The following is a 24,147-nucleotide window of genomic DNA, read 5'->3' on the forward strand; positions in this document are numbered from 1 at the left end:
TTAATTAATTATTAAACCAGTTTATGATTCATTCATGTATCAGTAGATGCTGAATTCACACTTCACAACCCACAACAGCACATAATCACAACATCATCATTTAACTGTTATATAACTGTTATTTTTCCAGATTTCAGAATAAAAGTTTAAAGTATCAGTGAAATTTACAGTATGAATTATAAGTCATGATTTCTCGCAGATCACAGATGTGCTACGTGAAGTTAAATATTCAAAATGAAACAATCAAGTTTTGGTGTGAAAACATTTTCATCAGGCTGCAGTCTCCATGTCACTGTTGTGATCTTCTCTATCCCATGATCCTTCAGTTTCAGCTTTATCTGAACAACACAAACCTGTATTACTGAATACTGATGATGTTGAGTTATTATATGAACATGAGTCAGAACCAGAGGATGAATTCACTATTAAAATGTATTTACTGTCCTCCAGACAGTGGCGTAGACAGGGGAGGGGCCATGGGGGCACTGGCCCCTCCTGAAAACTGATTGGCCCCCCAGTGTGCCCCCACCCTTCTACTTGTCTGTCACTCAAAAATTCAAATCAAATCTTTCAGCTTGTAGTAGAATAATTTATGATTCCGCGTCGCGATGCTTCTCAACGAGGACCAAGAATAGCAAACTGTTTTCCAACGGAAAAAAACACACGGTAAGTTGATCTATTTTATACAGCTTATTTTCTTTCGATTAGCGAGTTGTTGCAGTGCTAGAGTTTGGTAACGTTACCGTCTTTCAGTGTTAGGACGACCAGGCTCGATGTATTCTCTGAGAGTATTGTGTATAATTCTGATCATATTCTGTGTACTATGGGGCTTTTTATTTACCCCGATTATAAAGAAGTATTCATAGGAATGTTTGTAACAAAGACGTGTTAGTAGATCAGAAATCACATTAACTTAGAGATGAGTATTGGAACGATAAGATTGTTTGAATGATATAATCAATACATTTATGCATGATTCTTGATTTTATGAACTATTTTAATCATTTTCAGTAATACAAAATCCAGGGATGGTGTGAAGGCCAGACCCAAATAAATTATAGCACAGCTCATTTTTGAAAAGCCAGATGGCACAACTTATTTTTTAAAAATTAAGTCAAGGTTGAGATTCCACTATTAGACATGAAACCTTGTTGCCTAAAGATAATGGTGGCAGACAAGGACAGTTAGGATGATAAAAAATAAGAGATAACGGGTAATTACCTGATTGGTTCACCTTTGAAAAGTTTCACTATAAGTAGAGGCTGGAAAACACCAAGTTTTGAGATGTTTTGGGGACTCTCACTTTGTTTGACTTGTACAAATAAAGTTGAAACTTTGACACTTGGACCTTCCTTGTCTGAGCAATTTTTTGAGCTTGAAGATCAACATTTTCCACAACAAGAGCAGACCAACATAATGCTAATAATTACATTTAACGTTACTATGCTCCTGAGGCTGAATGTAACAGGGTTTTCCTGCGTTATGATTTTTTTCCCAGCCGATAAGCAAGTGATATTGCAAGCGAGGTGCCGGAACAAATCGTATGATGTTTATCTAGGCTAACGCTCAACACTTTAAAAGCTAACGTTACGTTAACTTTCAGAGGTGGAGGTCTTGAGTTACGTTACTACACTCTAAATAAAGAAAATTAAGTTACATGACATTGACTTCGAGTCTTGAGAACGAATATTCTAAAGTCTCGAACCGCATGCCTTGATAATGACTTGTTTTTTGGGGGTTTAAACATTTTACCTGTTTTTAGTTTATAATTTTCCAGCTGGGCTGGTTGTGATAAAAGGTAAAGTTTTTGTCATCCGCCAATAAAACCATAGCATTTAAACAAATAGTAATTTCCTCCTTTTTACCTCTGTTATCTCAGGCAGTGTAACAGGACGAAAAGGCAGGGAGATATTCAGTATTTTTCTGCAAAGAAAAAGCCATGCCAGCCAGTGAGGGAGAGTCCGCGTGATGGTTTAACGTTACACACAGTGAGTTCAGAGCCTGCCTGCTCAACAGGAGACCTCTTGGTTCAGGAAGATTTGAGCATAAATCAGAACAGCCCTGTACACCCAGGTTAGTAGACAAGCTAGAAAGTGGACAGTGACTAGTGACGGGTCGTTCGTGAACGATTCGAACGAATCTTAAATGTGACTCGGGAAGAACGGGTCGTCTTGGAAAGTGATTCGTTCAGTCGCGCATGCGCATTGCGCAACACGCTCCGACGTTTAACAAATGCAATCAGAGCCGGAAAGAGAATTGATTTGTTCACCTCTCGAGTCTTCGGGTTCGAGTCGTTCGGTCTTTTGTAATGTGACGTGACAGCTTTGGACAGAGAAATTAGCTAATTTACAACCTTCCTAACAAACGGGTGAATAGCCTAGTCCTAGTGTTTGTCTATTGATAGAAAAAGACAGTGAAATGACAAATTAATCAAGATAAGAGGTGAGGTGAGCTACTCATAGACTAAATACCCATGTATACAAGTAATTCATCTTTTCTGTTTATTGTAGCATTATAGTTTTGTATTTGTTGTTATGTGATATTAAATAACGTTTGAATAAGTAGTAGATTTGTTAAGAAAAGTGACATGTAACATTTTAATTATACTTTGCTTAAATGAACGAAAGGAACGATATGACTCGAAAAAAGATTCGTTCCTCTTGATGAACGAGACTCAAAGGTCCGAGTCAATAAAATGATCCGAACTTCCCATCACTAACAGTGACATGACTTTGGTAGGCTGTATTCAGGGCTACGCATTTATTTAAATAACAGAAGTCCCTATATTGATATATTGGTACTTTAGTATATTGGTAATTTCAGTATCATACAGAAAAAAATGCACTCCTGATTGTTATTGTATGAATGCATACAGTTATGTAGTTAAAATCCTTGTATTTTACTAATATGCCTTTGTGTTATAGCTGTCTCTAGGGATGAAACAGATGAGAGTGAAAGTGATGTGAAAGAGATGGATACTTGTCACCCACCTTCAGAAGTGTAATCTGAGCTTCCACTTACTTCTGATACTGCTCTTACTGGACCTGATGGTATGTCTTTTTTATTTTACATGTAAAATAGCCAATACATAATTGCATTAAGGAACTGTTGCTAACTGTGTGTCTCATGTGCCTTTGAAACAGCACGTTTGGGGGTAGAATTGTTGCATATTACCAAATAAATAGATTAAGATTCAAAAACAAATGTAAAGAGATTCACAAAAGTATATCAAATTCACAAATAAATAGATTAAGATCCACAAATAAATGTAAAGAGTTTCCCAAAAAAATATAAACTCACAAATAAATAAAATGAAATTTGCAAATAACATTTTTTTTTTACAAATGTTTTATTATTTTACAAACACAACTCTGCCTGGCATTTATTTGTGAATTGCTTTCTGTGCATTTGTAAATCGCTTAATCTATTTATTTGTGAATTTGATATACTTTTGTGAATCTCTTTACATTTGTTTGTGAATCTTAATTTATTTATTTGGTAATATGCAACAATTTTACCCCCATAGAAAGTGCCTCTGATAATTGATTCCCATTTCCTAATGCTTCTTCCCAGACATTGGATTATTTTATTTATTACAGTTTTTCTTTCACTTTTGTAAAGTGATAAGTTAATATAAATTGTATTTTATTGTTTTGATTTAGAGCAGTGAATAACTGCTATCAAAAGATAATAGGGTATCACTGTTTATTGCTGATTTTAAAGCTTACTGAACTTGAAATGATTTGGATATCTACAGTTCTACATAAATACACAACATAAGAATGGCCCCTCTATATTAATTGTGGCCCCTCATGTGCCCCCCAGTTGAAAAAATCCTAGAATCGCCCCTGGCTCAAGAATGACCCATGTCACAGGGTTTTCATAATTATGTTTCCCCATGTGGTCTGTGATTAAAATTAACCTTTTTCAAGTTAACCCTGTTAAAGTCTCTGACAACAAAAGTCATAACTGAGCACTGTGTCCAATTATTTTAAGACAACAGAAGTATTTTACAAATATTACTAAAGTACAGAATGTGTTGTAGGCCGTTATTGTGTCATGACTCAGTCGATGTGAAAAGAGGAAATGAGAAACACAGGAAGAGTTACAAATGTTCTCATGAAGAAATATAAGTAGATGATGAGAAGAGACTCAGTAAGAGAAACACAACATGACTGAGAAGAGTGATATATGTCTGCTGGGACTGATCCTTCTCTCTTCACTATTCACAGGTAAACTATACAACACATTTATTTCATCACATTTCATTTCATTACTCTCACTGACATTCTGACAAACATGTTCAGTTTCATCTCATGTCACATTTATCATAGAGTTCATGTGTCTTATTCTCACATTCAAAAGTCTGATGTCAAGAGCGATGATAGAGGAACTAGATCACATGATTTACTGTCAAATCTTCTGATTTATATGATGTAAAAATAATCAAAATCTATCTGTCATTAAAGCAATAAGCCCCAAGAAGCAGTGGGTTACAGTGTATTTTATAACAGCTAAGGGCGTTGTGGCACGGCACAGAGCGGAGTAAAATACACTGTAACCCACTGCTTCACGGGGTTCTTCCATATGCTTAGCAAGGATTCATAAAATAAAGTAAATAAAATGATATTTAGGTTATGTTGTGCAGTCAGCTGTTATAAATTGAGGTATTTTATAACGACTTAGATCTCCGCTCAGCCAATCAGAATCAAGGACCAGAACTGACTGTTTTATAATAAGAGATAAATATTAAACTGTTTGAATATATTGTGATGTATTAATATGAATGATGTCATCTGCTGTTTCAGGTGTGAGTGAAGCAGAAGTGACTCATGTGTTCATCAGTTCTGGTGAAAGTGTGTCTCTGTCCTGTAATGATGCTCTTCATCAATGCTCCTCAACTACATGGATCTACAATAATTATACAAGATCATCTAGAGTAGAAGTGTTTACTGGAGGAATAAATAAGAATAACACAGAGAGATCTGAGAGACTGAATCTGACATCTGACTGCTCTCTCAACATCTATAAAACAACACAACATGATAATGGACGTTACATCTGCAGACAATATGTGAATGGAAATCAACATTAACCTGATTCAGATGTTTATCTACATGTTCTTCATGGTCAGTGTTTCTCTTCATTGATTTGAACACATGTTTTACTTCAGATCACAGTTCTCTTTATCTCTTGTGTTTTCACTGAAACTCATGAGTACTGAGAGTGTGTTGTGTGATTTGTGTTTCAGTGTCTTCATCATCATCATCACAGACTGAGATAAGAGCAAACACATCTCTCACTTTCTCCTGTCAGCTGTTTTCATATGACTGTGATCATGAGTTCAGTTATTATGGATACCAGCTGTTGTGGATGAATCAGACTGATGTTGATCTACAGACAGACTCCAGATATCAGATTAGATCAGATAAACTCTGTCTCATCTCTCTGACTACAACACTCGTGGATGAAGACGACAACACAGAGTTGAGATGTGTGTTCAAACACAAGAATGACATCAAGACCTCAGTCACATATACTGTCAGATTTACAGGTAAGACATCACTCTGACAGGAGTGTCCTGAACTCAAAGTGACTTCAGTCATTAAACTCTGTACTGATGATGAAGAAATGACATAAACATGAAATATGATTGTGATGTTCTACAGTATGATGTCTCTGAACATTCATCATCTTCTACAGATTCAAACAAGATTCTAGTGACCACCACAAACCCTGAGAGATTCTCAACTCTTAACACACCAGAAACTACACAACAGCAATAAAATGTCTGATAATGATCTCTGTCACAGACTCAGATGCTCTGTTAGCCACGCCCCCAGCACCAGACCTCACCGCACACTTCAACATACTATTATGACACACAAACTGTTCCTCATACACTCATTGTCAGGACTCAGTAACTGTGTCCCAATTCATAGTAAACAGTGCACAGTAAACACGGCTCTGTAAACTCTTTTGGGGGATTTATTAACTTTGTGGGGACTTCCAGAAAGCCTACAAACTTATATTAAAGACAAACAATGTGGAAAGAATATTTAACACAGAAGATAAATAAATACACAAATACTTTAAGAGAACAGATGTATATAAACAACAGAATTACACTTTACTGCAGCGGCTTTTGTCAATGTTGCGTTTCCAAAATACATCTCAACGCACGCTTCATTGATTTAACCTCGAGTAGATGCAGACACATGTCGAATGAGCACTTTACAGCAATAACAACAGCTTTAAACAACGCTTCAAGTGCAGAAATACATAAGAAACTTCATTTACACGCAGCTCATCTGAAGAGAAAAAGTCAGAGACTCAGAAGTGTCTGTCTGCTCCCGCTCAGTGTTTGAGCTGCCCGTCACATCCACCAATGATAAATAAACAACAATAATACATACAACTACTTATAATTACACATAGGATGAGATGTATACAATATTTATCAATCATGGAGGCATATTAAACATCTGAAATTGTATTGTAGTTTTGCATTTTCTGTTGTTTCACATCATGTATCACTAGTTGTATGAGATCTACAGTTTGAGGAGACGTGTGAAACCTTAAAGCAAATAAAACTGTAATCTACAGTGATCAGACACACACAGACATCAAGAATATGTGTCTGAATCTCAACAGTGGTGACAATCAACAGACTAATTCAGATTAACAGATCAACTGCAACACAGGCTGGTATTCATGGATGAGTTTTCTACCATGATGTTACCCAGCATGCATTGCATTATGAAGTTTTCTTTTGTTGATTGTCACCATTGTTGAGATTCATACACTGATTCTACATGTCTGTGTGATTATAAATAGTGGTTTGTGATGCTGTACAATTAAAGTAAATGCAGGACAAGAATTGCTGATATTGATACCAATACTTTTAGAAGAATTCACTTGAATTTACATTTACTTTACTTTCCATTTACTTTCCGTAGATGTTAAAACACGGGACATAATTTAAACCAAATAAATATATTCATTTATTCTTGTAATAGAATTTGCAATCATGAACTTTGCACCAAATTATTACTGGAAAATAGTAACAATAACAGATTAACAGAACAGAAAACCGACATTTCATAATGAGCAACCGTTGGTCTGATGAATGTTTGGAGACTTATCATTTTGTCTGAGGTCAGTCAGAGTTTCATAACTATACACAGTCTGGCTGTATGTGTTTGTTAGTCTATGAGCACTGACTGTGTACTTCTGACTGTGTACAGCAGGGGTCTTTAACTTCTTTTCTTTGAGGACCAGATTCCAAAAGAATAAATAGGATGCGGGCCAGTTCCCATATCATAATTTCTTTTATTTTGTATTTCTGTTATTTATTGCATTTGTTCCTTTTATACTGTTTTTGTTGCTTTTACTTACAGATCATATATTAAAGTATGCACACAAATATTGCATCCAGTATATAACTATTCATGATATTTAATCAAAGAGATAGTGTCTTTATAATTGTATTTTATATTGACTAATACACTGAATGAAATTGCTGTTTATTTACTCACCCCCAGTCCCCCGATACTTCCAAGATATGTGTGGTATTGTTTTTCTCTAGAAGATATTTATGAAGATATTGAATTAATGAAAGTTAATGAAAGTAAAAAATGCTCATAAATTCAGCAGAAAAGTTATCTCTGCCCCTTGATGTTAAACTGGCGTCTAATAAAGCGAATCAATCGATCTGTGCAAGAAACACTCTTATCAAATCCTCAGGTGAATGACAATCACATTCATGTGCCCCACACATTTATAAGTGCAGATCTTTTGAAGTGTAAGTTCTGGAGGAAGATGAACATCTGTTTTCATTAACAAAGCTTTTTAAATCATACATAATGAATGCAGTAATAACAACAACATCATTTTTTCCTTATCTGAGACAACAGTTCATGTGGTGTAGTTCTCTTCCTGCAGTTACTTTTCAAAGTTTCTTCGATCAAATCGCTTTACAAGATGGAAATCGAGCCACGGAAATTACTTTCGTATTGATTATAGCAGTGTTTTGGATTTAAAGTTGTGGCGTCTCAAGCACAACATTCTTAAAGTCTCTCCAGTTATTTGAAATGTTAAGGTGGGCTTGGTAAAGATGATTGGCGGGCCTGTTGACCAGCCCTGGTGTACGGTATGAGAAGGAAGCATCTTTTCCTTGATCAGTTATTCTTTTATTAACTTCACTCAATAGAGAAACTCTTTAACAAAATAAAGGAACAAAATAAAGGTTTAATACTGCCTTCAAAATGACCAATGTGATCAAATACAGACAGACAGGTTAAAATAACAGACAAACATCTCAACAAATCTACAGTTTATGTAACAAATATAGCCATAATGAGTTTATGCTTTAAATATTATAGTATAAAAATAGTGCATATATTTATAATATTTATGTATTTAATTAAATAATTAATTCATAGCGTTTATAGTTTTATAAACATATAACCTATAAATAATTTAATTTGATGATTTTTATCCCACACTTTATACATTGAAGCAGATTTAAGTCTTCTGTGAAGAAAACTCAGATTTATAAATTTCTTTTACAGTCAAAAACTTTAAGCTTCTCGTCCGTTTCCATGGTGACTGGTGAGATCTGTGATCCATTGACAGTGTCTTCATGTTGTTTCTGTGAGCGTGTTAACTCTGAGTATCTTTAGTGAGATTAAACAAACTCTTCTCAGGTGTTAAGGAACAGACAGACCCCGAGTAAACAAGTTTGTGTTTATCAACCGAGAGATCAGAGTTTAGCTGACGGTAAGTTAACCTGCTTTCTGGAATACACACCAGCACTGGGAAGCATAGATCCACAAATTATTCAACCAAATCACATTTTCGTCTTGTTTAAAAGTGTGAAAAACAATTCAATTGATTTTTTCTCATGTTTCATGTCATTCTACATATGTAAACCGGAGCAGACAGGTTTGTGTCTATTACTGATGTTTGGATGTCTTGTCTTGATGCTCAGAGTCACTGCAGACAGGTTTGTGTCTATTACTGATGTTTGGATGTCTTGTCTTGATGCTCAGAGTCACTGCAGACAGGTTTGTGTCTATTACTGATGTTTAGATGTCTTGTCTTGATGCTCAGAGTCACTGCAGACAGGTTTGTGTCTATTACTGATGTTTAGATGTCTTGTCTTGATGCTCAGAGTCACTGCAGACACTACACAGATCTGACCACCGTTCACACTCAAGCTGAGAATGACCTGCTGCTGACCATGATGTGAGGATTTTCAAGAGCATGGATTGGTCTGTTCAGAGACTGATGGAAGTGTTCAGATGGAACAAACGTCCCCATGTCCTCCATTAACTGTCTGTCTAGTATACGTGACATAACTGGTCAGAAGCGAGCGTGTGGTGCTGTAGGTCCTGATGCTCTGATAGATGATCAACATGCTCAACAGCCCTTCATTCATCTGCAAACAGAGTGAGTGAAATCTATAAATCTCAAATGATCGTGATATTGCGCACAGCTGAACAGTTTCAGATCTCCTGCTTTCAATAATGTGTAATTTATGTCATTGATATATGAGATAGCACCTGTCAACTTCCAAATCCTTTACGAGTGGCTAGAATGACGTATACTTCCAAAAACCAGCAGCACTCTGACAAGCAAAAGTGTGTCCGTCTGCTCAGACCCTGACGTGACGCCTGTAGCACTTTTCCACATCAGAGACCGTTATTATAAATATAAATGTTGACGTGTATTTTTGCGTACACACATTTTATAAATAAGGCCACTGGTGATATAAATCTGACACCATAAGTGAGCACATTGAAGTTAAAAAGTCTTCAAATTGATGTTGAACAAAACTTATTTACAAAGAATTGTACTTGTGATTTTTTGGCAATCCATGAGCCTCAATGTATATTTGATAAAATCACTTTGAAATTACATCATTCATTTTGAGTGTGAAGTGTTAATAATGTGAAAATACTGTGTGTACTAGAGCGTGAGTTTAATGTTGATGTCCAAAAGTGTTCTTATCCCAAATACTATTGCAAGTATTGAAAGAGAAATGACTTGATCACAGAAAAAGACTCAAGATCCCAACTCAAGCAAACACTGATCACAATTATTTTATTAAATATCAAAAATGTCATTAACATTGACAGAACAACTTTTTCTGCTCTCTGGGTAACCTTTCATTTTTAGATCTAGCTTTATACACCGTATTCTCTTCAGCGGATACATTCTGTGTTACTGTTTTAATAGTCAAAAGGACATCAGTGTGTTGAGGTCAAGTAGACGTCAAATGTTTGACATCAGTCTGATTTGCAGTCAAGGTGCCGCTGGGAAGCATTAACAGTATAACATCCAACATAGTAATCATTTATTTATTTATTTACTATTAAAGGGTAAATATGCCTCATATGCCTCAAATATGCCCCACAGGCTTGTGTTGTTCAGATAAAGCTGAAACTGAAGGATCATGGGATAGAGAAGATCACAACAGTGACATGGAGACTGCAGCCTGATGAAAATGTTTTCACACCAAAACTTGATTGTGAAGAAAAGAACTGAAGTTTCATTTTGAATATTTAACTTCACGTAGCACATCGGTGATCTGGGATAAATCGTGACATATAATTTTAACGCTTTAAATTTCACTGATACTTTAAACTTTTATTCTAAAATCTGGGAAAATAACAGTTATATAACAGTTAATTGATGTTGTAATTCTGTGCTGTTGTGGGTTGTGAAGTGTGAATTCGGCATCTACTGCTACATGAATGAATCATAAACTGGGTTAGTAATTAATAAAACCTTTAACTTTCTTTTAGGAATCTTATAATGTACATTTACTGATGTGTGTATTATAGTTTTATTTATTCTGCTTGATTTTTATTTTATTTTAGTGCCATGATTTCATTCTGTTGAGTCAATTTTCATAGACCTGTGAACTAAAGCTTTTGAAATCATTTGTATTCTTTCTCTGATCATTTGTTGTTAATGAACAATCGTTTTATTGATGTGTAAAATAAGCTGCTGTCGCCATCTAGTGGTTAAAATGTTTTCCTCTCAATGTTAATATTGGCGTAAACATTTATTGAATTAATGACATTGGCAATACTCAACTAAAGGAAACATTGCTCACTATAATTGTGACTTTAAATTAAACATTTTAATCATATAGTTAAATTATTTAGGTTATTTGTTTACTATAAAGTATTTAAATTAATTATTTAATTCAATATATAAATATTTTAAATATATGGACAATTTTTATACTATAATATTTCAAATATATACTCATTATGGCTATCTTTGTTACATTAACTGTAGATGTGTTGAGATGTTTGTCTGTTATTTTAATGTGTCTGTCTGTATTTGATCACATTGGTCATTTTGAAGGCAGTATTAAACCTCTTTTTTGTTCCTTCTCTGTATGTTCCTTAAATAATATACTTTGTATTTTTTAAACTGACTTTGCCTTTGCCCTTTATTAGCAACAGTTGCTGGTGTAGTCATATTAATGGAAACTACTACATTGGTCATACTTTGGAAAGAAATTGTGTTACGCTTTTCAGTACACAACACAATGTATGATAATTCATTTGCAGCAGAGGATGAAGTTCTGCTGTGACAGAGGTCTAAAATGTTAGGCCCATATATAAATACATAATAATGTCTTAACATTTCTTATGGGGTTCTTCATTTAAGATAAAAAGTCAAACTAAGAAATCTGTTTCTATGACACTACACCAATTTGATCACGTACACTGTTAACAATACATATGAAAATTCATCAGACATGTTAGGATTCAATAACATGTGGACAAAAACATCAAGTAATAAACAAACAGACAACAAACAAACATTCCAAAGCCAACCAAAAATACATCAAATAAATCAAATCTGCACTTGAGTTTGTTTGTCAAAGGAAATTTAAGTTTTGTATAATTATGTGTGTTTGTGTTTTATTTGTGAGTGGTTTTGTTCAGGGAGGATTAAAGCTCTCTGCAGGCGTCTTCAGGTTCAGTTTTACCTCCTCTGATAGCGGCATAAGTCACATCACCAGCAGACTGAACCTGAATGAACATCACAGAAACCATCACACATGTTTAAACACACAGATTTATTAAAGCAAGATTATACAAATACATATTTATGAGACTGTATATCATGAAGATATTGCAGCGCATTAAATCATGTATGTAGTTTGAGAGTTTAGAATGGAGGACAGATGTGAATGTTTGTAGTTTCTAAGATTTCGATTTTAATCTCGTAACATTTCGACTTTATTCTCGAAATCTTTTTTTTTTTTCGTGGCACTAATATGCCGTCGTATTAAATAGGTCAGCAAAACAGAATGTTTTTAAGGCATATATAGTACGCATGGCCAGTCAGTCAACACGTGATGTCACACCATTCTTATACTGTGACAGTGTGACTCACTGTTAAATGTTTCTGTTAATTTACACCCAAATTCCAACATGATTAACCTGTTATTTTTAATAACTGCGCCTTACTGTTAATTTTAGGAAATATATGTTAAATAACACCTCATTTTTGTTATTTAACACTTCATTGTTCAATAACACCTCATTTTTGTTATTTAACCGCAAAATCGAAAATTCAAGCAAAGATGTCGGATATGTAGGCTATGTTTGGAGATAAATGCTTTTATTCTTATTGTAAAAAAAAGTTATTATTTTTCAGTGGAGAAGTTAGCAATTTAGTTTTTTTTAGGTTGCTAAACAACGACGGATTCACAGACAGAAATAATAAAGTTTGCGGTGTTTTCTGTGCATACGCAAATGTGTTTGTTATCGTGGGTGTAATAGCCTTTAATTCCTTTATTAATACCCCACACTCCGGATTTTACGCGAGACGGCCTGTATATTTAGTTGAGGAACTGCGCTCCCAATGTGTGTGTGTGTCTATGTGTGTATGTTCTTTCTTAACACGGTGTAAATATCCGTATGACACGCATCTGAAATAACACGTTCATACAGTAGTTTTTGCATTCTGGGAACCCACATAGCAAAAGACTCCGGGGCGGATCCGCCTTCAAGTCACCTGGTCCGCTGTTCTCTCAGAATCAATTCAGTCATACGCACAGAACAGGCCCCGCCTCCGCACAACACACTGTCAACTCGCGGACTCGCGACGGACGCGCGCTTTTCAAACGGTCGCAGTCACTATCATCTCCTCACACAGTGGAAACGGTGGAGCCGGCTGGTCGGTGAAGACGGAACACGGTAAGAATAGTTAAATTTGCTTTATTTGTACAGTTACGTTAGCCAGTAACATTACCGTTGATTTCTCTGTTTGATGTTTTTAATTCTGAAGTGATTTTGGCAAGACAAGTTTCAGCGCATTGTCATTCGCGTTGAGTAAGATTGATTTGGTAAATAACTTTTTGAATAAAAGCTTTTTAAACGGAATGTCTTTATCTTTCTCGGAGGGGGTGATTTAATCGATTTTTTAATCCCATCCTGAGACCATATTTTCACCCATTTCCAGTATACAAGCAGGCGAGATTAATTGATAGGCCTTACTTTAACGTTTAACGTTACATGTTTTTTATCCACTGAACTTCTGGTATAGTTTGAGTCTTTTGTTCATATTTTGACATATATTGTCCACCTCCCTATGTAATGTTGTTTCAGATAATGAATTCATTATATTAAGATACTGTGTGGCCTTGTTTTTATATCCGGATGTGGATCAAAATCGAGGCTATTTTGTCAATAACGGTACACACTACAGTTTTTAACATGTGGGTCATTATCACCATAGAGTGCCTTTGAGACTTCACAATTTTCAAAATATTGATCTTAAATTTTCCATTTAAGTTCATGTATGTTGTATTAAGTAGACCTTTGGCTGTTAGAAATGTATGTTGGTCAAAGCTCAAGCCCATTAAGTTAATGCACTTTTCCACCATATCAAGGAAGGCTTGGTGACCTGGTGTGCATTTGTGGCTAAAGTTAGCATTTAATGAACACACAGTGTGCAGCTAGCAAAGGGGTTCACTGTTAAAGATGACTGTATACTGTTTAAGAAACATATTTTCAATTACTGAAAAGTTTTTGTTAATTAAAATGTCACCAAGACATGTGAAGCCTGACAACATTTAACTACAAACACATTATGTTGAAAACTATAAAAAGTAAATATGAGTGCTGATTGCAGATACTAACTGTATGTGCAGAAGATGTTTTGACCTCCACTGAGGAAAGTCAGAATGAGGGGATGTCACTGAGTACATCACACTATTTCTTAAAGGGGCTTGTACCCCAAAAGGACAGGGTAGACGGCAAATACAGGGACGCATGCAAATGCTGAATATTACTATGAAAATAGAATATAGATTATCCAAATGATTTGTTTTATTAAATACATTGCTGAGGACAATAGGAACTATCAAAAAAGATTTTAATTTTGTGCAATGTATCCACTTTTTAAACTCACTGAAGGTAGCTAAGCAGTGTGAGGGACATGCCAAAATCACATGGTTATAAAATGATAAAACACATATTAAGAATCTTCTTATTGCAGTTGTAAGTGTGTAAATGTTAGTAAATTTATAGTAAAACCTCAAAATGCCACTATTTTGCATTACATGATGGCTCAGTGTTTCTGATAAGGACACCAAATGGCACTTTATATAGTGATAATGGCCCATGTAATAATATTTAATATCATACGATTCATATCAATAATTTAAGATTAAAAGTTTAAAACCTACTTTATAGTTATATAAAAAAATAATTTTAAAAACCCACTTGCATTAGTAAACTTTAGTTCTGGTATTCTAATTATTTCATGTCATATTAATAGAATAAATCAACTATAATATACTGTGTGTGTGTGTGTGTGTGTTCTGTTGCAGTTTACAGCTCGTTCTAGTGCAACTGGTCTGTTTTGGAGTTCATCATCTTCATCTTCTCAATTTATCTTTTACAACCAAACTGGTAAAGTAAGATTTTATACTGTTTTAAACATTATTTAGCCAGCTATTTTGTCGAATATGACATAACGCTTATTGCTCCCTAACTCTTTGTAAGTCGCTTTGGTAAAAAGCGTCTGCTAAATGACTAAATTTAAATGAATACTGGGCGTGTTTACATGCACATTCTTAAGCTGGTTGTTTAATAAGCAGACAACCAAAGGCTATAGATCTAGAAAGATGATTTACTACTATTTCTATGAATGGGAGAAACTGTGACAATATGGCAGAACAAGTCCCATAAAAGAGCCAATTGCTGCTTGTTTAAGTAACAAGCTATATAGAAGCTTGTTCTCTGTATACATGACATCCCTACGCTCTGTCATCCGGAAACATGGCTTTTCCTATCACTGCTATGCGGATGATACACAACTCTACCTTTCTTTTTGCCCAGACGATCCGACGGTTTCTGCACGCATCTCAGCCTGCCTAGCCGACATCTCGCTCTGGATGAATGACCATCACCTGCAGCTGAACCTTTCAAAAACAGAACTGCTTGTAATCCCAGCCGATACAAAGACTCATCACAACCTCTCCATTCATCTGGGCTCATCAACCATCTCATCTTCCAGAAATGCAAGAAACCTGGGAGTGGTGATCGATTATCAGAACAACTTCACGGATCAAGCTGCCAGCACTGCCCGGTCCTGTAAATTCATCCTCTACAATATCAGGAAAATTAGACCCTTCCTATCAGAGCATGCTAGGCAAGTCCTAGTACAGGCTCTGGTCCTGTCCAGACTGGACTACTGCAATGCGCTACTGGGTGGACTTCCAGCTTGCACAACCAAACCTCTACAGATGATCCAGAATGCTGCGGCAAGAATTATCTTTAATGAACCGAAGAGAGCACATGTCACTCCTCTGTATATTGGCTCCCTATAGTTGCTCGCATCAAATTCAAGACTCTGCTCCTGGCCTACAAGACCACCACTGGTTCGGCACCACCTTATCTTCACTCGCTACTGCAGACATACAGTATGTACCTGCCAGATCCCTATGCTCTGCAAACGAACGGTGCCTTGTGGTGCCATCCCAAAAAGGTACAAAATCTCTCTTGTGCATCTTCCCTGGATCTGTTCCACCTATGTGGAATGATCTATCCGCTGCTACAAGATCTGCAGATTCTGTAGCCATCTTTAAGAAACGTCTGAAAACACATCTCTTCCGTCAACATCTGACTGATCTGTTCTGACTCTAAAAACCCTCAAGTTGTTACAAACCTGTATGAAATTCTTTGTTCTGTTTAACACAAAATAATATATTTTGAAGAGTGTGAAAAGTTCTGGGGCACCATTGACTTCCATAGTATTTTTTACCTACTATGGAAGTCAATGGTGCCCCAAAGCAAACTGGTGTAACGGTCACCAGGTCACTCAACTTCAGCCCTACACTTCCAATAATCCTCTGGGCCTACCCTCGGCACACATTCTTCCATACATTCTACATATTGAATCGGCCCAATAAAACTCACAGTCGATAGTCGGCTTGGTATGTCCCGGGTTTAAGATTCCACTATCAGATGGTCCCATTAAGCACTTGGGGCAAATCTTAACAGATATATTATTAGTTTTAGTTTTCCCAAAACTGTCAATATCTTGCTGTTATACACACAAAATATTAAATATGTAGCACAAGGGTTAAACAGGTTACTTGGTCATCGAAGTCTTAAGACTAAATATTTTTTATAACACAACATTTATTTTGTAAATTATTTTACCAGTGTTAATTATAAGAAATGACAGGATTTTTTTTTACATTTCAGATTTCCTCCCTGGCAACTATTGGGGGCCATGACACAAAACGTGTCACATGGAACATCCTTTCACACATGTTCCATGATGATGTTGGGAGGAGGATCAACTGGAAGGGCATGAATGGTAAAAAATCTTAAAATCAGATGGAGTCTAGGAAGTTCCTCCTGTGTAAGTAAATGTAATGAAATTTGCCTGGTTTAAAAATATAAGCACAAAACATTTTTGGGTTAAAAATGTATCTAACGATACATCATGTATCATTCTTGCGAAGTTTGTTTTTGTCTAATCCTGAATCAATCAAATACACCTAGGGTTTACATTCAGACTATTTTTGACAGTCAACCGCTGTTGAGTAGCCCAGTACCTGAATGACTCGTCATAGACAAAGAGAAGTGTCAGATATCACACTTTTGTTTTAAAAACATTGGTTGTGTGTATCCTTACAGGAAAACACCACCGTTTTTACATATGCCATTATGCTCTTACCTCAACCTAAAAGAGTTGATACATATCTGTCCCGTCTCAGTGGGTGCACTTAATCGCTGCAGGGTGCCACTATGTTAGCGTTTAGCTTAGAACCATTCGTTCAATTCATTCATTAGGATCCAAACAGGGATGATTTAAGAAGCCACCAAACACTTCATAGCGATTAAGTGCACTCACTGAGATGGGACAGATACATATCAACTTGTCTAGCTTGAGGTAAGACATATGTTAAACGGTGGTGTTTTCTTTAAAAAAAAATGGTAGCGCCTTTGTGATTTCATGAACTGGTCTAATAATAATTCTGCTGGTGTATTACAGGTGCTGTGAGAAAGAACCATGTCTCCCGTGCCGCCACTGATGATGACACCACAATACATGTGATACGGTGGTTCAACCTAGCAGCAGACAGGGGAGCAGACCCAGTGTCAGGACCCAAAAGTTGTGTTTTACTGTTTAACTTTAACTTGTGTGTTCAGTGTTCGTTTACCAGTTAAGATAAAGACAAGTTTACTACTTTAAAAAGTATTTTTTTAAGTTTATATTGATCAATATTTTAAAAACCCAGTTTACACAAAAAAAATATTTAATTAAATGATTCTTGAGCTACATTAAAAAAAGTGTTATTTTCCTTAAATAAATAAAAATATTTGTACAATTTATGGTTGCATTTCATTTTCTGTAATACAATTGTATACATAAATACAGTCTGTAATGACCTATTTTTAAAGTTGAATTGTTACTGGCTTAAACGGGTGAGTTTACTATGCGTTTTGAATGATTTCCTCATGTGTTATTAATATTAATAAAGGAAGGCATATTAAAAATGAAAGAGCAATCCATTCTATCCAATGTTGGTCGATAAGATTTGAAATATTTCTTTAGCTAGTTTTGGCCAGAAAACTTTTAAATGAGGGATCTGAAGGTATCTAGAGAGAATGACTAGATCCGTGGCGGATCAGCTGCTTTGTAAACGGGTCTGCCCCGGATCCGCCATCCTTATCTGTTCTGGATCCGATGCGCTGTGCAAGTGGACTCCATTCCGGATCCGTTTTCAACATCCGTTCCGGAGCCTTTGGTAGTTCCGGGGCGGATCCGTTCCGGAGTCAATTTGCTATCTAGGAAGGAGCGTAACGTTGAAGGAGGCATTTGAACCTGCATCGGACACGGAGATCCACGTCGGAAGATCGCGGTGATTTCATCGACCAAAATATCAATAATCTGCTGAGATTAAAGAGTTTCTTCAAAGTCATGCACAGTTTTAACATCTATCAGTGATGTTGATGTATACTAACGTTAAACGCCACGGACTTACACCACATGAAGTAAGATGAGCTGTTATAATTATAGCTGTTTGGGCTACCAGACATGCTGGTGTGACTTTTATGTGCAGGTTTTAGCCTATCAATGAGGTAAATCCAGATTATCATTGAGTTGTAGATAAATGTTTACATTTTTTTATATATTTTTTTTCATTACAGATGCAGATGCAGGGTAACGTTACCATCCATTATCACACTGCTGTTCAAGATAATATCCCAGGGTGTATGTCTCAGAAACAGGTGAAAATTTGAATGGTTTCTTACTTGCTTTAATCTAGCAATTTACTGCTAATCTATTAATAAATCTAATTGGCTTGCATTATGTTTTCTTGTCAATTTTGTGGACAACAGCCAGTCCACCTTTGTGACAGGGCTGGGGCTCAAGCATGGTTTCCACAGGTGTGGTGACGGGATTTAGCAATTAACTTTGATTTAGAAAGTTTTAGTGCAACTTAAAATATTAGTGCATGTTGAGGGTAGTTCATGTACATTTGTTGTGCTGCTAGTCTGTGTGAATTACTAGATTTTTAACCAGTGTATAATTTTTGACGCTTTGTGGGTATAAACCCAGAAAAAGGGACAAAGGCTGCAAAGGGGAAAAAAAGAAGAACTGTCAATTCACATGTCACCAGCCTCTTGCGCAAGTAAATGGACTTTCAGTGGGATTTCATTTGAAAATGTTGAGTAGGATGTATACATTACACATATGTTCAAACAGCAATGACTAAGGGGGCTGGGGAAATTCATTCTAATGTTCATTCTCATCTGCCTTTCAAAGTGAGAATGCTGAACTTCTCTTCTGTGCTCTTTTGCCATTCTTTTTTTTGTTCTTTCAATGAAGTGTGCTCATCACACTTTCTATTATTTTATGTTATTCTGTCCGTTTTAAGCTCTGTTTCTAAAATTAGCTTTTGTTAGGTCAAGCCATGTGATGTAATTTTGGATTGAAATTTGAAATTATGGAAATCATATCTCTCCCTCTCTCTCTCTCCCTCTCTCTTTCTCTGTCATATACAGACCCAAGACTTTGCAAAGGATCCTCATTGTGTGCTTTGAGTAAATGGTTTGTGGTCTAAGCAGTGACAGTGTTTTTATTGTTCATTGCTCTTTATTGATGAAGAGTTCCATTAAGTGTCATCTATTGGTTTGAATGTATTCATACATGTTGAATTTTAGTGGTTTAGGTAACACTGCATATGAAGTTCAGTATTTTGTTATAATGAAAAATGTATTTGGGTTTAAAAATGTATGTTACTTTTTAAACCATGAACATGAGAAAACGAAATTTGTTTGTGATTAATCTGAGCCTATGTGTAACATTTTTATGTGACCAGGAGTCACAGTGTATATCCTTTGAGTCTTTTTAAATGAATTTTAGCAGTTCAAGGAACATTAAATGTTGAGGTTTTGGGCCCTTTCTTGCACCAACGCAGCGCAAAGCCAAACGCAAGTGTCTTTGCTAGTTTAAGACAGACGCAGTTGTTATTTTCCGTCCAGTGACCACAGATGTCAGCAATGAACATGATATACAGTATATTTTTGTGATTGGTCTGATCCATGTGTGCCTACATTTGTAAGTATTTATCTTTCAGTGTTTGTATTACAATAAAAAAAAGTTAATTTCAACACGGAACTATTAGTTTTCTTTCACTTAAGTGTTACCTGAAGGATTATGCCTTTTGTATTAACTCTAGCTAGAATATGTCTATAACAATCAGTACACGTTACTATGCTAACCCTAATTAACAATATTTAATGGAAACAAAATAAATGGTGATTTAACAGGAAAATAATGGTAACACTGCTGCCAGTTGTTTCCTGTTTTTTCTGTGATTCACAGTAAATTCCTGTAGAAAAACATTACGGGGAATGCACTGTAACTGTTCAAATAGCAGGAAAATAATGGTAACCCTGCTGCCAGTAATTTCCTGTTATTTAACAGGGAAATAATTAACAGTGCTGATATATCAGCTCAATGTAAATTTATTGTATGTTATTATATATACATAATCTCAAGCATCAAATTCAATACCTACGTACTCAATAGGGGCACTCACAATTAACCAAACCCTTTTTCTTAGATAAGTGAAGATTATAGAATGGTGGTAAAGTTCAAATTTTGTAATATTTTGGAATCCCCCATTTACATTCTGTGAGGTTCATATTTGGTGACATATAAAATTAAAATATGGCTAATTCTAGGGTCAAGCTATTCAAAAATGTTTTTGAATAAGTAGAATAAAACAGGAGAATTATCACTACTGTGGCATAGACTTGCCGTTCTCCTTGGGTCATGTTGACAAACATTAGGGGCATTTCATGACGACAGGAGGCTCCAAACACTCCTGTAACATCAAGTTTCTTAGCTTGTTGCGGTGACCTCAGGACGTTGCCAGCCTTGAAGTTACTGCAGTCCTAAAGATTAAAGGACCGAGATTTATTGGAGGAATAATGGTCTTTTTTAAATCTAATATTTCACGGCGTATTCTACAACTATGTCTTACCTCGTGAGGCTTTGAGCTGTCAAGATGTGATAGCAGGTATTCCTCTACATCCTTTTCACCAACAAACATGCGGGTTCCATGTAATGGCTCAATCGCACTTGTCCCTGAGCTTTGCTTTCTCACAAGGCCAAAGTTGGCATCCAATGTCACTATCACATCTCCATCCGCCTGGAAGACAAACACTTACAGTAATCCTGGTTTTGTATATGCAACAGGTTGATACACTTATACTATTACTATTCTATTATAATTCTTTATACAAAAAATTAAGAAATTTTTACATTTTTATCAATTCAATGCCATAAGGTAATGGAGAATGCATTTATGGTTAATCAAACAAGTACCACGCTGGAACTAGAACCAACCTTTGGACATGCTGGACATGTGGTCCCATCACCTAATTGTGGGCAAACATCTACCAAACTTATTTTTCGGAAGTGGTGATGCCTAAAATGAGATATGGATTCTCCCACCAGGGCTCTGTAAAGTGCGTTAGCCTACGGTATAAGCAGGAGTCAGTGAAAACATTACTATATCCCACTCTCACATCTGTAGACTGTGGTTCACTGAGAAGTTGTTATTTTATAGCAAAATAGCAAGAAAATGTTTGCAAGCAACTGTAAATCCAAGATGGTTTGTCTATATGGACTCATCAATATTCTATGAAAGTAACAGAAATGTTCACATTATAGACAGGACTTCAAACTGACCTCTGGAAACTGGCTTACCTCTGCAAGTGTAAGGTTATTTTTCCAGCGCAGGGTGTTGCAAAAACCCTCAACAGAAACCTGACACTCCAGTGACAGACAAACAAAAAGCTCTAGCAGAGGGATGGAGAAGGCTGTCTGATGCTTGTCGGCTGTTGCTGGCCAGAGCCCATACCTTAGCAGAGTGCACGTTTCTGGTTCACACGCACACATATTGACTGTGACGGTGCAGAGCCGTCCTGCAAAATAAAAAAAAACATAACCAAGTACTACTATAGAGACCTTATCAGTGTAGACTAAATCCCTTGAGTGTGTCACTAATAACTTAATAACGCAATAAGCCTGTGAAGCAGTGCATTAAAGTGAGTTTTATAACAGCTAAGGGCGTTGTGGCACGATGCTAAACGAAGTCATTAAAACCCCCTTTGCTGTTATAAAACACACTGTTACCCCCTGCTTTTAATCAAATAAAGTAAACGAAGTGTTATTAAGGCTATGTAATTCAGTCAGCTTGTATAAATCGGGGTACTTTATAACATTTTAGAAATTGGCTCAGCCAATCAGAATCAAGGAACAGAACTGACCATTTTATAAATATTGTTACTATAATTATTAGATATTTTGACAAATTTTGATGAAATCCTTATTTCACATTTAAATGGATTTGATTCCTTTACCTTTTAAGAAAATTAAATGAATTTGTAAAATGACAAACCTGTGCTGACAATGACCTTCATGTCCTTTGTGTAGAATGCATGGGTGCCATGGCCTTCAGGTAAATATAGGAATAACCTCAGGGTGGATGGCTCATAGTAAGCATTCTGTAAGAAAGAATTATAGCTCTAACAAAGTTTTTAAAACAATAAACTTGAGACACGAACAGCTACATAGTTCAAAAACAATTTGAAGAAATTAATGAATAACTGTGAGTTTATTGTCTGTGTGTATGACTGCATGCTATTATTCTTACGCTCCACTTATCAGGAAGGTGCAGTGAATTTCTGTGAGTCCTTTTCAGACAAGCCTCACAAGACACTGCAGTGGTGCTGCATTTGACACACCTATAATCTCCATGTTCTTGGCAGACAACACACTGGGTAGTGATTGGTGCTGAACCTTCAAATGACACCTTAAGCATGTCATCCTTAACTGCATCCCAGGCATGAAGCTCTCTCTTCTTTGCCTTACTGTACGCAGTCTCAGAACATGAGCTGCAGCTCGGTACCACATCATCAGGTTCAGCCTGTTGAGGTGTAATAGACTTGTGAGGGTCTGAAGGGTGGGTCAGTTTGCAGTTGGGCTCGGGGAGACCTTGATATAGGTAAGAAACCTTTGCAGGGCCAGTGATAGACCTCCTCAGCACCTTAATCTTAATGCTCCTGAAGCGTACGCCCTGAACTGCTTTTCCCATATCTAAAATCAGAAATTTTGGCAATTATTAGTTAAGGCAAGCAGCAACCCATACTTCTTATCACAGCCTAAAAGACATAAACACATCAGTGAACATGGGATGCAGATGAGGTGTATGTATTTGGTGACACTATTAGATAGACAGACAGACATACACATTTAAACACATATAACTTTATTTGCTATAAAAGTACGTCTTGGGTTTGAATACTTCACGCAATACGAGTATAATATAACGTTAGCTTCAGTGAAGCGTTAACGAGTAGATAACTTAACGTTATAAAATGCAATAAACTGTCTTACAGCATGGAACAGTTACAGAGTAATATTGCCTTAAACTAAACTTCAGACAGCAAACGTTAATGCTAACATAAAGCATGTAACTATAACGCAGGCTACTATGAAATCTAAATCGTTATGTCATGTCAACACTCATGTCACGCCAATTAAAAGACATTTTCTGCATTTATTTACTTATTGGCAAATAAGTTAGTTTAAATCCCCAGTTTATCATTTAAATGGTCTTACCTGAAAGTAAGTGAAATATGATGCGGGAGTGAAAATATCAAGCGGGAAAAAGCGTAACGTCACCACGTTATCTTGTAGACGTTCGATCAGCTGAGCTGGATTCCTCTGGGACTGGATCTGGAGTCTTCTCTTGTATTTGAAATGGTGGTTAACCATTAGGATGGATGATAAAAGCCTTCTGAGCCTACCAGTAGCCGCAGCAGCCCCATCTGGCCTATATGAATCAGCTGATAACCACTGACAACGCCCATTCAATCCACTGATAACATTCGAAGCGGGTGATTTTCCCCTGTACGAGCATTTTGGCGCGCGCGCTCATTTAGCAGCCGCTTATAGAGCGCAGTTTAATTGAACACTGCGCGTGCCCGCTGTTGATAACTGAGGTAAAATAAAAAAGATAAAAAAACATTTTTAATTGATCTTTAGATACAGTGCAAATTAATTATATTC

The 24,147-nt window shown here is 36.2% G+C and overlaps 1 protein-coding gene and 2 long non-coding RNA genes across 7 annotated transcripts; 2 read left to right on the forward strand and 1 right to left on the reverse strand.

The window, feature by feature from the left end:
• Positions 1-592: 592 nt before the first annotated feature.
• On the forward strand, positions 593-4,477 carry LOC130420823 (uncharacterized). Of its 2 annotated transcripts, none has more exons than XR_008906696.1 (4): positions 593-666; positions 1,880-2,073; positions 2,925-3,050; positions 3,826-3,851. It is a non-coding gene; the product is annotated as an uncharacterized LOC130420823 (long non-coding RNA). The 2 variants fall into 2 exon arrangements; XR_008906695.1 differs by lacking the exons at positions 593-666; positions 3,826-3,851 and adding exons at positions 1,427-1,798; positions 4,046-4,477.
• An 8,661-nt stretch (positions 4,478-13,138) lies between these two features.
• LOC130420818 (uncharacterized) lies at positions 13,139-17,811 on the forward strand. Of its 4 annotated transcripts, none has more exons than XR_008906689.1 (4): positions 13,139-13,232; positions 14,870-14,951; positions 15,381-16,911; positions 17,548-17,811. It is a non-coding gene; the product is annotated as an uncharacterized LOC130420818 (long non-coding RNA). The 4 variants fall into 4 exon arrangements; XR_008906690.1 differs by having other exon boundaries at positions 15,381-16,866; XR_008906691.1 differs by having other exon boundaries at positions 15,381-16,029; positions 16,752-17,811.
• Positions 17,812-20,634: 2,823 nt separating this feature from the next.
• Positions 20,635-23,920, reverse strand: LOC130420674 (uncharacterized). The gene is made up of 7 exons (XM_056748158.1): positions 23,698-23,920; positions 22,730-23,172; positions 22,475-22,580; positions 21,781-21,998; positions 21,418-21,549; positions 21,053-21,220; positions 20,635-20,963 (listed from the first exon to the last, which is right to left on the reverse strand). Exons 2-7 carry the CDS (start codon positions 23,168-23,170, stop codon positions 20,730-20,732), a joined length of 1,299 nt encoding a protein of 432 aa, XP_056604136.1. The 5' UTR covers positions 23,171-23,172; positions 23,698-23,920; the 3' UTR covers positions 20,635-20,729.
• Positions 23,921-24,147: the final 227 nt, after the last annotated feature.

This window comes from Triplophysa dalaica, chromosome 5 (assembly GCF_015846415.1).
Source record: "Triplophysa dalaica isolate WHDGS20190420 chromosome 5, ASM1584641v1, whole genome shotgun sequence".
NCBI classification, from domain to species: Eukaryota; Metazoa; Chordata; class Actinopteri; order Cypriniformes; family Nemacheilidae; genus Triplophysa; species Triplophysa dalaica.

Bases quoted from the DNA above. Each gene is read 5' to 3' on its own strand.
- LOC130420674 (XM_056748158.1), bottom strand. From the start codon at position 23,170: ATGGGAAAAGCAGTTCAGGGCGTACGCTTCAGGAGCATTAAGATTAAG. The intron at 21,999-22,474 runs GTTTGTCATTTT...TTTATTTTGCAG, and splicing joins GAAGGTCATTGTCAGCACAG to GACGGCTCTGCACCGTCACA. The intron at 21,550-21,780 runs GTAAGCCAGTTT...CTTATACCGTAG, and splicing joins ATAACCTTACACTTGCAGAG to GCTAACGCACTTTACAGAGC.